This window comes from Trichechus manatus, unplaced genomic scaffold (assembly GCF_000243295.1).
Source record: "Trichechus manatus latirostris isolate Lorelei unplaced genomic scaffold, TriManLat1.0 scaffold00119, whole genome shotgun sequence".
In the NCBI taxonomy this organism is placed as follows: Eukaryota; Metazoa; Chordata; class Mammalia; order Sirenia; family Trichechidae; genus Trichechus; species Trichechus manatus.
The window spans coordinates 7616329-7633902 of NW_004444055.1; the positions used below are offsets into that span (position 1 = coordinate 7616329).

At 38.4% G+C, this 17574-nt stretch overlaps 1 protein-coding gene across 4 annotated transcripts in view; it reads left to right on the forward strand.

The window, feature by feature from the left end:
- Positions 1–17574, forward strand: part of CRADD (CASP2 and RIPK1 domain containing adaptor with death domain) — a 244858-nt gene that overhangs the window by 61247 nt on the left and 166037 nt on the right. For 2 of the 4 annotated variants that reach the window (XR_002825289.1, XM_023738571.1), the window contains exon 2: positions 16402–17202. The exons of 1 other annotated variant lie outside the window; for it this stretch is intronic. Coding sequence is in view for 1 of the 3 variants with exons in the window: in XM_023738571.1 (XP_023594339.1) it covers positions 16402–16433 (32 nt within the window). In the remaining 2 variants the exon portion in view is untranslated. Of the gene's footprint in view, positions 1–14155; positions 15241–16401; positions 17203–17574 lie in introns of those variants that run through there. One more of the 4 variants, XR_002825288.1, reaches the window with a different exon arrangement.

A 17574-nucleotide genomic window follows, 5' to 3' on the forward strand; every position in this document is an offset into this window, starting at 1 on the left:
TTCCTTTTGTTTGTGGAATTTTTTTTTTCATTTCTTTTGGTTTTGTAGGTTTTCCTTTTACTGAGACTTTGTTTTCCTTCTTTGTTTTGATGAGTAGGTTTGTTAACTTTATTTGTGGTTATCTTGGAATTTACCCTTATCTTCCTAGATTTGAAGCAGTCTATTATTACTTGGTATCGCCTTGCCTTCCTCTCCAAGAAGGTTCTATACCTACACCGTTTATTCCCTCTTTTATTGTTCTGATGCTGTTGTGATTTACAGATTAACCTCTCTGATTCCCTGTCGTAATTCTTTTGGTTTTGCATAGTCCTTAATAGATCATTTCCTAGGTTGGTATCTGGCTAGTAGAATCCTGTGTTCTGTATTCAGCCTGTGGTCTGATGTTGTTTTTGTTATCAGATCGAAGGACTCCCTTTAATAATTCTTGTAAGTTTGGTTTGGTTTTTACATAGTCCCTTAATTTCTGTTTATCTGGAAATGACCTAATTTTACCATCATATTTGAACGAGAGTTTTGCAGGATATATTATTCTTGGCTAGCAATTTTTTTCTTTCAAGGTTTTATATATGTCATCCCATTGCCTTGTTGCCTGCATGGTTTCTGTCAAATAATCCAAGCTTAGTCTTATTGTTTCTCCTCTGTATGTGACTATTTGTTTTTCTGGAGCTGCTCTCAGGATTCTTTGTTTGTCTTTGGTTTTGTCGAGTGTGATTACGATATGCCTTGGTGATTTTCTTTTGAGGTCTATCCTATATGGGGTTCGTTGAGCTTCTTGGATGGTCAGCTTTTCATCTTTCATGATATTAGGGAAGTTTTCTGTCAGGAGTTCTTCAATGATCCTGTGTTTTCTGTTTTCTCCTCGTGTTCTGGAATTCGATCACTTGCAGATTTTTGCTTTTGATTGTATCCCACATAATTCTCAGGGTTTCTTCATTTTTCTTCATTCTGTTTTCTGATTTTTCCTCAAATAGAGTTGTATCCAAGTGTTTGTCTTCAATTTTTCTGATCCTTTCTTCCATCGTTTCAAACCTGCTCCTCAGCCCTTCTATGACACTGTCCATTTCTGAAATCTTATCATTTATCTTTTGGATTTCTAATTGTTGTTTTTGTATGTTTTCTAGTTGTAAATTTAATTTCGCATTTTGTTCCTGTATTATTTTCTCGAATTCTTCCATTTTTTTATCTGTATTTTCCATGAAGCCTTTTCCATGAATTTGTCTATTTTTTTCCTCATTTTTGTCTGCTTTTTGCTTAAACTCTTGGATAATTCTGAATATTAGAGATTTGAATTCCCTATCAGTTAGGTCTAGTGCCTTTTCTTCTATTGAAAGATCATCTAGTGTCTTATTTTGGACGCCTACTGGAACCATCCTGTTCTGTTTTTGTAAATGTTTTGATATTGTCTGCTGTCTTTGGGGCATTCAGTGGTTATTTTTCCCGTTTACTGATTATAGATTTCTTTGTTTCGTCCTGCTTTTTTGTTTTATTTGCTTACATCTGAGCAGGTGGGCTGTGTGTTCTTTGTTGTTTGCTCATTTGTGGGCATGATATTTTTCACCTCCTTCTCCAATGGGTAGGGTCAGCCACTCAGGTATGGTATAGCAGGGCAGGTCCGGGTGAAGGGGAGTTGCTGGGATGGGTTGTTTGTGGCACGTACCAGGACTGATAGTACAGACTGGGAATCAGTGCAGGACAGGTTCCAGTAGGCTGTGCCTGTGCTGCTTGGGAGTTTGATGTTCAGTGCATGGTGCAGGTAGGCAGGAAGGAGGGGGTAGATTGTGATGTGTGGAGCTAAGATGAGTATGGGAAAGAAGAGAGAGAGGAGAGAGAAACGGGAACCAAAAACACACACAGAAACAAAAAAGAGTGCTAAGGGAGCTTGCTGTTGGAGTGGAGAGATGAGAGACTGAGAAATGAGGAAAAATAAAAATAAAAAAAAAGAAAAAGGTAAAAGAAAAAAATGAACTGGAAATGAAGAAAGACAAAAAGGAATAAGAGAGAGAAGAAAACAAAGAAACAAAAAAATCAAAAAAAGAAAAAGGAAATGGCCCCAGGGATGTTCCTGTGTGTCTGCGCAGAGTAAGGGAGTAGTTTCCAAGCCACATCATACTGCCCGGCTAGAAGAGGTCCCAAGCTGAGAAAAGAAAAGGAAAACAAACGAACAAATCAGAACAGAATGAATAAGAGCAAACATACAAAAAAGCCCCAGGTGTCCTACCAGTGTAGCGGCATGGGCCGGGAAGCAGTTCCACAGTCAGGCAGTGTTTCACAGCCTTTCAAGAAGAAGCAAAGATGTCTCACAGAGCCAAGAATTTGAGAGAAAGGAGGCGGAGGTGGTGAGAGGTAAGGAAGAAATCTAAAGAAGCAGAAAAAAGCATCACCAGCACCCAAAAAAAGTCACTCAGTGAGCTGGCCAGTGTGGGTGGGTGGAATCCAAGGGACACCAGGGTGCTTCCTGGCCAATAGGCTGTGGCTGCAGGAAGCAGAGGAGGCTAAGTGGGGGTGAAGAAGGCTGGGGGTTGGGAAAGCCTATATCACTCATTATCAGTTGTTCTGTCTCCTGCTGGAAGCTCCGTGAAGCTGCTTTCTCATACCCCCGTTCGCTGATCTCCGATAGGAGTCCAAGATGGCGGATCCGTGCTGCAGTAGCTGATAGGGGACGTTTGCATGTATCTCTCCTCGCTCTCTGTTCTCGGTCAGTTTCTTATTTCATTTGGTGCTTGGCTGAGTTCTTTATGTCTTCATTTGATGTGTAGAGTTTCAGGATTGACGTGTGACTCTGTTTGACTTAGTTTTTCTGATCTTTGCTGCAGAGGGACGGCGTGGTAGTTCTGACTATAGTGCCATGTTGCCTGGAAGTTCTACAAAGGGTTTTTGGTGCTCCCCAGGTGGGTATGATGTTTTCAAGAAGTTTCTTTGCTACAAAGGCTGCAGTAACACAACGGCATGGGAAGGCTTCTACCCAATGTGAATATCTGCAAATCATTGCTAATTCATATTTATACCCATTTGAGGGTGGAAGTTGAATAAAATCTAGCTGTCATTCAAGCATAGGCCCAGAAAGTAAAGGGTATTGTCCAGATAGGACTTTAAGGTGTTTTCTGGAATTATAATAGGGGCAAATAGGGAAATGGGTGGCAACATGTTTGGTGGCCTTGAAAAATTTTCCCCACCAATATTTTTTTTAAGGTCTCGATCATTTTATCTCATCCCACATGGGAACCGTTATGTAAGGCTGGCATCACAGGAACATGCAGGAAATTGGGTAAGACAGTTTTCTTATTAGGCCCAGTCCACAATTTAGTGGCAGGATCTTGGTAACAGCCTGCCTTTTAACATGTCTTATTTTCCTCTATTTCAGCTAATTGTTGGTGTTTTAAAAGTCTTTCTAAAGTTAATTCACTGGGGTTGGAGTTATCAATTGACAAATTTGGGGAGTCCCTTTCTTTATATATCATAAGTGCAGAAATAACTTTAGAGGGAACTTGTTTGGGTGCCATATCAGCAAGATTATTTCTTCTTAATTCCTTTTGGTTGGTGAGCTTGTATTTTTATCACAGCAGTTTTAGAGGTGAGTAATAGAGCATCTAGAAGGTCCACTACTAAAGCTCCATTGTTTTAATGGCATTTCCAGAAGAGGGTAAAAATCCTTTGTTTCCAGAACATGCCAAATTCATGTAGAACTCCAAAACAGTATGTAGTGTCTGTAAAAACATTAACAGATTTTCTGGAAGCAATTCTACAAGCAGTTGGGCTGAAGTGGCTTTAGGGAGAGTCTGATTTTGAAGAACTTAAGTAGAAGTCATTAAGGAGTCCTAGTGGTGCAGTGGTTAAAACAGTTGACTGCTAACAGAAAGGTTGACAGTTTGAAACCACTAGTGGCTCTGTCGGAGAAAGATGTGGCAGTATGCTTCCATAGAGATTTACAGCCTTGAAAATGCTGTGAGGTCACTATGAGTTGGAATTGACTCGATGGTAGAGTATTTGATTGTTTTCAGTAGAATTCGTAGCAGCATATCTAGCTTAATAGTGAGGACTAGCAGGATTAGGTTTTAAATAGGAACCATCCATAAACAAACCTAAATCAGCATTAGTTAAAGGGGTCTCTTTTACGTCTTTCGGAGGGGTTACAAGTTGCTCAGTCAAGTCTAGACAATCGTGTAGGATACTTGTTCTCATTAGTTGCGAGGAGAAAAGTAGCTGGATTTAAACAGGCCACAGAATGTAATCTAATGTTAGATGCAGCCAGGAGTGGAATATCGTAGCAGATGAGCCTGCTGGCAGAAAGATACTGTATCAATGCAGAATTAAGTAAGGCAGATACAGCATGGGGCACATAGACATCTAAAAAGTTTCCAGCACCACATCTGCTGTGGTGTCCACTAGTTTAGCAGTAGCACCCACAGTCCTAAGGCAGGGAGAATATCCCCTGGCTACAGGGTCAAGCTGTAGGCTATAATAACCTATACATCTTTGTTGTGCTCCATGTTGTTGGGTTAGGACGCCTGAAGTGTTTCCAGATACTTCATGTACAAATAAGGAAAATCTAGGTGACAATTAGGAAAACCTAGAGTTCACTAAAGTCCCTTTTAATTGAATTACAGCCTCTCGATCTGGTGCAATTTGGAATGAATCCAGCTCAGAGGCTTTTGAATATCTGTGTAAAGGTTGAGCTAACAAAGAAAAATTGGTAATTCAGGTTTGACAATAGCTGCAGAATCCTAGAAACCCTTGTAGCTGTTTCTTTGTTTTGGATGTACGAAAGATAAGAATAGCTTCTTTCCATTTAAGATCAATAGATATGCCTTCTGCAGATATTAGGTGGCCCAAATATTTAACAGAAGACAGAGTCAACTGTAATTTTTGTCTAGATACCTTATGTCTACCAGCAGCCAGATGTTTTAATAAAGCTATACTGTCATCAAGGCGGCTTGCTGGGAGGTTGAGCAAACTAGCAAATCATCAACATATTGCAGCAATGTGGGTTTGTTTGTAAATTGTAAAAGCTGCAAATCTGCATGCAGGATCTGAGAAAAATAGGTGGGAGATTCAGTAAATCCTTGGGGCGTTACAGTCCAGTAAATTGTTGATTTTCCCAGCTAAAAGCAAACAAATATTGACTTTTAGAATGCATGGACTACCGAAACAAAGTTCAGTGAATGTCCACAGCTGTATAAATAAGTAGCATTTGAGGGGACTTTGGAAAGTAATAAATGAGCATTAGAACTACCGGATATCTAGGAATAACAATATGGTTGATTGAACAAAAATCTTGAACAAATCTCCAGCCCCTATTGTTTGGTATTTTAATTGGAAGAATTGGAGTATTGCAAGGGTTGGTTGTTGTTGTTGTTAGGTGCTGTCAAGTCGGTTCTGACTCATAGCGACCCTATATACAGCAAAAGAAAACACTGCCTTGTCCTGTACCATCCTCACAGTCATTGCTAGGTTTGAGCCAACTGTTGCCGCCACTCTGTCAGTCTATCTTGTTGAGAGGGTCTTCCTCTTTTTTGCTGACTGTCAACCAAGCATCATATCATTCTCCAGGGACTGGTCTCTCCTGATAACATGTCCAAAGTATGTAAGATGAGGTCTCACCATCTTTGCTTCTAAGGGGATATCTGGCTGTACTTCTTCCAAGACTGATTTGTTTGTTCTTCTGGCAGTCCATGGTATATTCAGTAGTCTTCACCAACACCATAATTCAAAAGCATCACTTCTTTGGTCTTCTTTATTCATTGTCCAGCTTTTGCAAGCGTATGAGGTGATTGAAAATATTATGGCTTGGGTCAGGCGCACCTTAGTCCTCATAGTGACATCTTTGCTTTTCAGTATTTTAAAGAGGTCTTTTGAAGCAGATTTGCTCAATGCAATGTGTCTTTTGATTTCTCGACTGCTGCTTCCATGGGTGTTGATTGTGGATCCAAGTAAAATGAAATCCTTGACAACTTCAGTTTTTTTTCCATTTATCATGATGTTGCTTATTGGTCCAGTTGTGAGGATTTTTGTTTTATTTATGTTGAGGTGTAACTGATAATTAAAGCCATGGTCTTTGATCTTCCTCAGTAAGTTCTTTAAGCCCTCTTTGCTTTCAGCAAGCAAGTTTTTCTCATTTGCATATCACAGGTTGTTAATGAGTCTTTCTCCAGTCCTGATGCTGCGTTCTTCATATAGTTCAGCTTCTTGGATTATTTGCTCAGCGTACAGATTGACTAAGTATGGTAAAAGAATAAACCCTGATGCACACCTTTCCTGATTTTAAACCTCGTGGTATTCCTTTGTTCTGTTCGAACGACTGCCTCATGGTCTTTGTACATGTTCCTCATGAGCACAATTAAGTGTTCTGGAATTCCCATTCTTCACAGTGTTGTCTGTAATTTGTTATGATCCACACAGTTGAAATCGTTTGCATAGTCAATAAAACACAGATAAACTTCTTTCTGGTATTCTCTGCTTTCAGCCAAGATCCATTTTTTGAATGATCTTCAGCAAAATTTTACTTGCATGTGATATTAATGATATTATTTAATAATTTCTTTATTCTGTTGGATGACTTTTCTTTGGCTTTGGTACAAGTATGGTTGTCTTCCAGTTGGTGGGGCAGGTAGCTCTCTTCCAAATTTCTTGACATTGAACACTAATGACTGAAGACCAGACAAGTTGTGGGATGACATCAAGGACATCATTCGAAAGAAACAAAAGGTCATTAAAAAGACAGGAAAGAAAGAAAAGACCAAAATGGATGTCAGAAGAGACTCTGAAACTTGCTCTTGAGTGTAGAGTAGCTAAAGCGAAAGGAAGAAATGATGAAGTAAAAGAGCTGAGCAAAAGATTTCAAAGGGCAGCTTGAGAAGACAAAGTAAAATATTGTAATGAATGTATAAAGACCTGGAGTTAGAAAACCAAAAGGAAAGAATACATTCAGCATTCCTCAAGCTGAAAGTTCTAGAGAAAAAATTCAAGCCTAAAGTTGCAATATTGAAGGATTTCATGGACAAAATATTGAACGAAGCAGGAAGCATTAGAAGATGGAAGGAATACACAGAGTCACTGTACCAAAAATAATTGGTTGACATTCAACCATTTCAGTAGGTGGCATATGATCAAGAACCAATGCTGTTGAAGGAAGAAGTCCAGTCTGCATTGAAGGCATTGGCGAAAAACAAGGCTTCAGGAATTGATGGAATACCAATTGAGATGTTTCAGCAAATGGATATAGCACTGTAGCACTGGAGATGCTCACTTGTTTAATTTTGTGAATAGTTGGATTTAATAGCAGATACGGTGGTTCCAGTGTCAAGTAAAAATTCGCACGGTTCTTCCCTAATAGATAGTTTCTTCTTGTGGATTAAGAGCCACCACAGGAAAAGTCCTTGTTTTGTCTCTGGGACCCCTTTATTCTGAATCAGATAGTAGGATTTTTTAAGGGGGGGGGCTATGTCAGTCTTTTGTTTACTTTTTAACTTATAGTATTCATCTTTCCAATGTCTAGATCTTTTTATTTATTTATTTATTTTTCACAATAGTGATAAGTACCTGCCTTTGTGCCATTGGAAGGTTTAACTTTTTTTTTTGACTGGGAGATTGTAATTGTTGCAAGTGAGGGGCCATTAATTTATTAGCCTTAGAAACTCTTTCATCTTCAAGAGTCTGGAGAAGTTTGTAAGCTAAGTTTTTTAGCGTGAGAACAGGCACTGCCTCCTAGTCTAATCAATGTTGCGTTACTAAGGTTGAGATCTCAGGTTTAAGACTGGATACGAAAGCAGCACTGAAAGTGCCGGAGTCACCAGGCTCGATCAAAGTGAGGCCATAGTGTTCGGAAAACTTCTGAATTAGCCTATTCTAATAGTCATAAACACTTTCATCTTTATTTTGTTTACAAGAGTGAGATATAGTCTAATCAATTAGAAGAGGAAAGACCTCTGGGATAGACTCTAGCTAGTTTTTACTAATGGCGTGAGATTCTTCCAACAGCTTGGTGGTCATTTTATCAATATTTAAGGCTAAACTGTCCTTGGGGTCTTTCCATTCTCTCTTTTCTAGCCATAGTTGGGTTTCCTCTGGGCCAGTAATCATGTGAACAATGTGATATAAGTCAGAGAACCCAGGCTGGTAGGCTTCAATAAGGATTTAAAATTCTTCAGAAAATTCGTAGGGATCCTCACAGTATTTAGGAAAATCTTTCACAATGCTACGTAATTCAGAGCATGTTCATGGGTCAGAAGTCATATGAGGGGAATATTCAGCATCACTGCTGGGGCTAATTTTAAATACCATTTCAAGCAAGGGTTTATTTGTTGATTTTTTAGGGAAAAAGGAAATTCAGATAAAGTGTTATCAGAGGAATAGGAAGGCAAACAAGATTATAAAGAGGTGGCAGCTGGAAGGGGAGCAGAAGGAATGGGAGCCAAAATTTGACATTGTAATTCTTTATTCTGCTTAGTTAGTTTAGAGTCAGTGTCGTGCAGGGAAGCAATTTTACTGTCTTGATAGCTTTTAGAGGCCTCAATATACCAATCAAAATAGGCATCTCACTGGGACTGTTTAATCCAGGAGCCTCGGTTCTCTAACTTACTGTGCAGAAAAGTTCAGTTAGAGAATGAAAAGAACTCCAAAGTGGCCACTGATTTTCCAAACTTTCTCAAGTGAGGTTATGCCAGACAGACAAGAACATGCACTAAAAGGATCATGTTTGTTTATGTACTGAGCAGGAATCCCAGAAGGTGGCTCTAAATCTCCTTTAGACACAGCATTTTCCATTTTATAATGACAGTTACAACAAAACAAACTTTTACTTGCAAGAACCAAAACAAATCCACAGTAAAACTTGAAGAGGTATCAGTGTAAGGATGTGGAGCTTGGGTTCAAGAATTTTTTTTTTTTTTAACCTTAAGCAATTCCCGAGAAGTCACAGAATTGGAGAGCCCAAAGTGGCTCAGCAAGTACCATGCTCATGTCTGGATGCCCCCGGGGATCATCAAGATAATGCACCTTCAAAATCCCATTCCTAACACCAGAAATGTCAAAGAAGAAAAGCTTGTACTCTGTTAGGAGTGAAAGAAAGGAGTTTTATTGAGGAATAATACAACTCCAGCTGGGCAGCTTGAAGTAAATATATAAAGCACTCCACTATTCAAGAGGAGAGAGGGGTCTATATACATAGATTACAAAGGAAAGGGGGTTAATGATTGATTATAGAAAAGATAAACTTCAGCTTGAAGTCCTTTGAAATGTAAAAGTTGGTTACTTGGCTAGGAGGGAATGAGTTCCCACCTAGGTGAATGGTGCCAGCCCGTTCATATACATGATTGTAGTAATGAGCACATTTTTTCCCAGGAACAAATTGTTTACATTTTGACACATTCTTCCCACAAACCAATGGTTTACATCCTGACCTTTTGCTTCTGGGAATGCATCTTGACCTTGTCATTCTTATGTCTGACACAAGTGCCTGCAGTTTCAAACTTTTCCATTTACACAGGATAATTAGAATGATGTTTTCTCAACATCTAAATATTTCTTTTTTCTTTAACATTTCAGTAAGTGGAAAGACATCCCAGAAATGAGATACTCATTAGCTATGTAAAGGAACTGTGAAGGTTATAAACTATCCACATTTTTCTATGGCATGAAGACTTTTTTTGGGAGAAATGAGAGATTATAAAATTTGCTGATCTCACCTACTGCTATGGTTTGACAAAGTTTTTTCTTTTTTCTTTTTCCAGAATGTAGGACATTTTCTTTATAAACTATGTTATGCCGATTGAGCTAGATATTCCCTGAGACCATGGTCCCCACAACCCTCAGCCTAGTAATTCAGTCCCTCAGGAAGTTTGGATATGTCTGTGGTGCTTCCATGATTTCTTTTTTTTTATAACTGAAAAAAGAATTTTTTTTAAAACTATTTGAGTCAATTTAATTTTGTAGTCTTTTTTGCTTGGTTATTACTGTGATTAATACATGAAAATAAGATAGAACGGAGTATTTTTCTGTGGAGGCCATGTTATTTATCCTTGTCACAACAGTTCAGTTATTTTTGAATAACTATAATTTTTTTCTTCTAGTTAGAAATAAAGTTAGTCTGTTATTTGTGATTTAAAAAAGTATGTACATTTGATAGTTTTGTTGTATGAAGTACTGAATATCTGTTAAAAGCTGACTTTCATTTTTAAAACAGTTCTGTAATTTGGTGAGTCCTGCAAAGAATTTCGGCTTTCTCCGTGGCCGGCCAGTGAAATAATTTTTGCCGCATTTTCCTTTGCTTTCTTATAAACATTTAAAAATCTTACTTGCTTTTCCTTAAGGCTAACCGTTAAGTTAAAAAGCACCAAAGGTGCTGGGATATTGCCCTTTATTTTTTCATACATTAGGAAAGTATGATAGATTTTGTGTATCTCCTGTGAGTTGTTAAAACAAGAACTCTTAAGGCTTCTAGTCTCATGGAGCTGTATACTTGCCTTATTACAGACGAAATCATTTCAACTGACTGCATTGCTTTAAAGTGAGTTTTGTTGCTTTCATGCTTAGGCAAAGATATTTAATTTTATTTTTGTTCAGAGTGTCTAATAATATACCTCATCCCTACCCGTGCTGCCACGTTTGGGATCAGCACAGAATTCTTTCAGAACTGTAGGTTACTGTCTGATTTACTAGAAAGCCTGACACGTGTAAAATAGTAGTCAAGGACTGTGGAGGTCCACCTTAAAGGCTAGCAAGGACAAGAGTTAAAGTGTCAAGGTAGGTGCTACCACAGTGAAAACTTTATTTTCTCTGTAAAACCTTGATACCTCAGGGGAAGCCTTGGATCTTATTCTCACCTACCGAAAAGATTTAAATATGTAAGTTAAGACAACATGAAAATAGAATACATTCTATACTTAAGGCACACTATTTTCAAGGTGCGTGGTTATTAAGCTTGGTTTGAATTTACAGATTATATAGTGTGTGATTAATTTGTTGACTGAATTGATAATAGGTCATAGGATTTAGAAGTAGGGGCCTGATAAAATAGTGCTCATAAGCCTTTCTGTTTCTGTTTTTGACTCTCTGAGAATGCTATTAGATAGTTTTGATTTTTTGTGTTCTCATAGATATGGTCAAAGTAGATAGGCTTAGAAATAAAGCATATAGTATTTCCTCCTGTAAAATAAGGAGGCTGGACTGAGTTCTCTAGGTTCTTTCCAGAGGCAGGAATCTCTGATTCTGACCTCCTATTATTCTTCCTGTGCTCCACCTTTCTAAGCTGCTGTAAGAGCCAGGCTTTTTGTTATCTGATTTGCAAGTCATTGTTATGGAAAGTTCTCTATTGTAATGCAGAAAGACACAGCCTCAAATCCTTGCTGATATCAACAATGCAAAGGCACTATTCAAACCAAAACTCTTTAAAAGATAGCAAACTTTGCTTTCCTATTAGCCCAAAATGAAATTCTTGAGCAGCAACTGACTGAGCGGAGTAATCCAATCTATTTTAATGCAGAGCTTTTCCAAGAAGGCAGGAAACAGTCAGGGGAAAGGCTTTCAGGCAGCTGCTGTTTCGTTTCCAGATCCCTTGTATTAATTTAATGTTTCTAGGGAATCTGGCTCTTTCTCTTTTCTCAGAATCACTCCTCTAGGAACTCATGAATGCAGTGGCGCTGTGCAGCAGGCGCAGGGTACAGCAGATAAGCCAGAGAGCTTGGCTCATCCTGTGTAGACACGTCTGGGAGGCAGCAAGTCACCCCGGCACCCCAAGTGCATCCTGGGCTTAATCTGTGGGTAACTGAGCAGTTTCCCATAATTCCCTGGATATTATGCAAAGGTGGTGCCAGGAGTGACAGATGTGTACTTGAAAGCAGGGTTTATTTGCATTTGTCCAATTTGGCCTTTGTGAAAGGTAAAAATAAAGTGATTGGTTCGTCCTCACTCCACCAAAACCAGGGAAACTCAGCCAATCTCATGGACACAAACCAAACCAAACATGAACCTGAGTGAAATGTGAATCTTTCATAAACACCTGTTTTAGTGTTTGGAAAGAGAATACCAGGAAGACTGGCATTCCTTACCGTAGCCCACTGCCCATCTTCAGTAAATTAGCCATCACAAGTTGCCGGAAAATTTCTCAACACTGTATGATGAGCAGGATCCATAGTTTTTGTTTTGAAGGGACAAACAGTTCTTGTAGAGTTAGGTGCTTGTGGGATTCTAGAGTGCACCAGGTTTGCTTCCATGCCAGAACTGGAAGAATACACCTAAACTTCACCTTTGAAAAGGAATTCTGCAGAATTAAAAATGTAAGTCTGCCTTTTAAAATAGTTTTATTTTAGTGTTTCCTTATCTGTTATTCCTGGTTAGTAACTTGTAGTGCTAGTAATTTGTTGCTGTGAGAATTGTCTTGTGTACCCAGTGTTAAAATTTAATAAATCCACATGGCCTATAGAATAATAATAACAACTAGTACTCTGATAATGTCAGCATTCTTGTAGCTGCCAGTATTACTCTCTGTTACTAAGCTGATGGGATGGCAGAATTTTGGAGTTGAAATAGAGCGCAGATAGAGGTAATTTAGTCCAATTTTTCTATGAACTTCTAGAAATCCTTTCTGTAATATTTCTGATAGTTTACTTCTTTTCGAGGCAGCTCATACCATGGCTGGAAAGCTCTAGTTATTAGAATGTTATTCCTTGTATTAAATTGAATTTTCTCTAATTGTCACCCTTGGTTCTTGTTCTCCCTTAAATAAGGAAAGCCTAAAATTATTCTTATTCATACACTGTAGTGAAGGTGGTACATACTTGAAAACCATGATAAGATTGTTCTGTTCTTGTATTCATAGTAATGATAACCACATTGTGGCCTGCAAGTCCTTTCCCTCTTTCCTCCAGATTACAAAATGCTTTATGAATTTTCTTTTGGATTACTTAGAAAGAATGGCAAAATTTCCCATTTCAAGGTAGTGTTTAAGATTATGTAATAAAATGCTACGTTGGCAGTATATTTTTTATTTAAAATATTTCTTTGATGATTTCACACTTACGTCCTAATTCTCTGGTTACGGTGGTTTTCTTTTTTAAAAATTTCTATGTGCTTTTTTATTGTGCTTTAACTGAAATCATTAAAGATAAATGAGTTTAACAGACCCATATGTGACCATCTTTTGGTTCTTTTTTGCTTTACCCCTTGCATTAGTTTTCTATTGCTGCCATAACAAAATTACCACAATTTAGTGACTTTCAATGACATTCATTTATTATCTCACAGTTTCTGTGAGTCAGAAGTCCAGGTAAAGAGTGGCTCTTCTGGGCTCTCTGCTCTGGGCCTTATAAGGCCGAAGTCAAGGGATCAGCAGGCCTGGGGCTCTGGTGGAGAATCTACTTCTAGGCTCATTGGCAGAAATCAGTTCTGATGTCCATGTCCACTGGGGGTTGTTCTCAGCTTCTAGAGGTTGTCTGTATTCCTTAGCTCAAAGACGCCCTATATCTTTTTATTTTATTTTATTGTACTTCAGGTGAAGGCTTACAGAACAAATAGTTTCTCATGAAACAGTAGTATACATATTGTTTTATGACATTGGTTAACAACCCCACAACATGTCAACCCTCTAACTTCTCAACCTTTTTTTTTTTTGGTAAGAATACACATAGCCAGAGATACACCATTTCAAAAATTTCTACATGCACAGTTCAGTGACATTGACTATGCTCTTCCAATTATGCTGCTATTCTCACTTAAGATGAAGGCTTACGGAACAAAATAGTTTCTCATTTAACAGTTACTATATATGTTGCCCTGTGATAATGGTTAACAATCTGACAACACATCAACAATATCCTTATTCAACCTTGGGTTCCCTATCACCAGCTTCCTTGTCCCCTTCTGCCTTCTGGCTCTTGTCCCTGGACTACTGTACCTCATTAGTCCCATTTGGTTTTAGGGGGCTGTCCACTCCCAGGCTGAATGGTGAACCTCGGAGATAACATCACCACTGAGCTACAAGGGTGTCTGGGGGCCATACTCTCGAGGTTTCTCCAGTCTCCTTCAGGCCAGTAAATCTGGTCTTTTTTTGTGAGTTAGACTTATGTTCTACATCCTTCTCCAGCTCTGTCCAGAACCCTCTGTTGTGATCCTGGTCAGAGCGGTCAGTGGTGGTAGCAAGACCCCCTATACCTTGAAAACCAGTAATGGTGTGTGGAATCCTTCTCATGCTTTAAATCCGCCTGCCTATCTCTTTGGTTTCCTCTTCTGCTTTTAAAGAGCTATATTGGGCCCACCCGGATCATCCAGATAGTCTCCCTATTTTAAAGTCAACTGATTAATAACCTTAATTATATCTGCAAAGTCACTTCTACCAGTACCTGGGTTAGGTACTGGTTTCCTCGTTATTTGCTGAATAATCAGCGGTAGGAATCTTGGGGGGACAGCTTTAGAATTCTGCATGCCATACCCCTGCAGGTACAGCTTTCCTGTGTTGGTAACATCCAGAATCCATCATTTTAAACAGATTTTTAAACATCTTAATTTCAACAATTTACAAGGTAAAATTAAAAAGCCCTGATAGCATAAAATATCACTCATAAATAATTTTTAGAGGTCTAGTAAAACAGTAAGCATTCATCATGCACTGTTATTAAACTCAATCTTCTACCTTGCAAAATATTTCCTAATCTTGTTTTGTTTTGCTTTTGGCATCATTATAGGATTGTTTCAGATAGAAGTCATTTTATACTACTGGTATTATATATAATAATAATTGCTTTTAAAAAAGTGTTTTTCTTCTGCAGTCTTATTTCAGCTTGGAGAGTTTTTGATTTATTCAAATACAATTCTACCAGAAATGATGTTGCATAAGAAACCTGGTCTCCTGACCTAGACACCACATACTTGTACCTAAAATGTGCTTGAATATGTAACTTTCTATCTGTGGGGCACATATAAACTCCCTCTTCACTTCTTACAGAGGTACTTTGTTCTTACAGCTTGGAAGTGCTTGCTTTATATATCCTGATTAACTCATTTATGAATCTTGATTACCATTTTTGCTTAAATTCTAATTTTTTTCAGAAATTTTAACTGGACAACTATTCAGAAGTATGGATTGTACACTGGGAAATTTCTAGTGCTTTAGAATGATTGAAAAGAAAATAAAAGAATGATCAACTTGCAGAAGTAGAATAGAACCTATTTGGCTCTTAGGGGAGCCTTATGAATACTCTTTAGGACTTCCCCATCTTCTTTCAGTAACTCCAGTGTCTTCCAGTAACTCCAGTAAGTAGGAGGCCCAGTGCAGGAAGTGGAGATGTCACTATCTCATGCTGTGATGTGGTGCTATGGGGAAATGATTGACAGTTAGGAGATACGGGGTAGAGTGATTGGCAGCAGGGATGCTGTAGCTTGAAACTGGTACCCTCAAGGGTAATGTGATGATCAAATTTTAACCACATATCTCTGTGTGACTGTATGTATTTGAAACATGCAACATAGCTGAAGTGCTTCTTTTGCTTTCCCTAATTTATGATTATTTTCATGTAATGAATGATGACAATGGACATTTTGAAATAGAAAGTTTTAATTATGGCTCAGTCTTCATGCAGTTAATCAAGGGGAATGATTTAGAGTTCTGTTATTACTTCAGTCTTTGCAGCTGGAAGTAAATGGATCCCTGCCAGTGCATTATTAAGTCTACAGTTATTTATTTGTCTGTTTATCCAAAGTCCATGTTATTACAAAAAGATTTTGAGGAAATTTACACTGACACACATACCACTGCATAAGAGAAATAGATGAATGAATTGGGGCAAAAGGAGAATAAGGTTAGGAGAAAAGTAACAAGGCTGGTACGGGCAGAGTTAGTGAAAATAATACGTGGTATAAAATTCTATGTAGGTGCTAGAGTTGGGCTTTATAGCTCTGGTTTTTCTAGTAGCCAAAGCAAAATGAGAAAAAAATAATCAGGTATAAGATTCATTATATTCATACTAAAAAACCCCATTGTGATCAAGTCGATTCCGACTCACAAGACAGAGTAGAACTACCCCATAGGGTTTCCTAGGCTGTAGTCTTCATCGGTGCAGAGTGCTACATCTTTCTCCTGTGTAGTGACTGGTAGGTTCCAACTGCCGACCTTCTGGTTAGTAGTCGAGCACTTTAACCACTGCACCACCAGGGCTCCTTCCTTATGTTCATAAGATAATTATAGGAAGATTGGGATTTTCCCTTGAACTTGTCTTGTATTGAAAGGGGGCACTTGATGTTTTCCTTCTGCTAGAAAGGCTAACTTTGAATTGCAGTAAAGTCATAAAAACATAATTTTGGCAGAAATATAAGTGAAGAGAATGACAGAATGGAAGCAGGTAATAGAATTTCTAATATTATCTCTCTTTTCCTCATTCCATGTTCTAATATTCCAACCCTCTCCTGAATACACAGAAAGGTCCAAGAAGTTCGTCCATTCTTTTTGAACGCTGACAATATCGCTGAAGATCCCGTGGGAACGGAAAGCAGAACCTGGTAATTTTTTTGCAGAATGAAAACCTTTTATTGTATACTTTACATAGTTAGTTCCCAACCCGTGAACGTTCTAGAAGTTCATTTTTAAGTTGTTTGTTTGAAATTAAGAGCGTATTTTCCCAAAGAAACGATGTTGTCTATAATCTAATTTCACACTTGGAATGAACTTAAGGTTCAAAGAGGAAAAAAAATCCAAATAAACACAGGTCCTCGATTCTGTATTCAAAACCTTTGAGGCCAGAATTTGCTGAACTCAGATTTTTATTTTTTTAAGAAAGACAATATTGTGCATATACCAGATATTACGTAGCAGTGTAATGTGGTCTGGAGCAGGATCCTATAATCAAACACATTAATATTTCTGCAGGGAAGCTGATGAATATTCACACTCAGTGGAAGAAATAAAAACTATAAATAGCCTTGTGTCAGTTCAGGTCAGGTTTCATCACCAAGTGAATTCAGGCCAAATGAGTTCAGATCAGGTCAGGTTTTGCTACCAAATGAGTTATTGAAAAACTTCTGGTTTTCAGAGCTTTTTGGATTTCAGATTAGTCGATCTCTGTTATACTTTTAAAATGATTTTTTTTTAAAATAAAAAAGCCACTGGTGTTATAAATCTTAAATGTTATTTTATGGGAAAATGTGTTGAATTCCAGCTGGGAAAGCCAATAAGCCATCACTGTATTGCAGCCCTGCAGCAAAAGTGAAGTGTTTCCCTGAGGCCTAGTCAGAGCAAAAATGCCCTCCCATGTAACCCAGGAGAGGGTTCTTGCCAGGCAGGTGCTGGTGAAGGTGTCAGGAGGCCAGGGGCTGGGAACTGGTGAGAAATATGGGAGGTGGGAAGTGGGGGAGCAGGGGTGGGGGGCTTTTTGTCTCTTCTCCCATTATTCATTTTTCCGATTTTTTTTTCTCTTAACTTTTCCTTTCCTTCTAATGTTAGGGCATGGAGCATAGCAGTGATGTCAGGGTGACATTTCCTTGCCCCTCTTCTCTCACTCCTTCCCAAAACTGCCTGTAAAACACTGGATGGTGCTAAAAGTGATACAGCTTTTGAGATAGCTGGAATCCCTAGGTGGTACAAACAGTTAATGC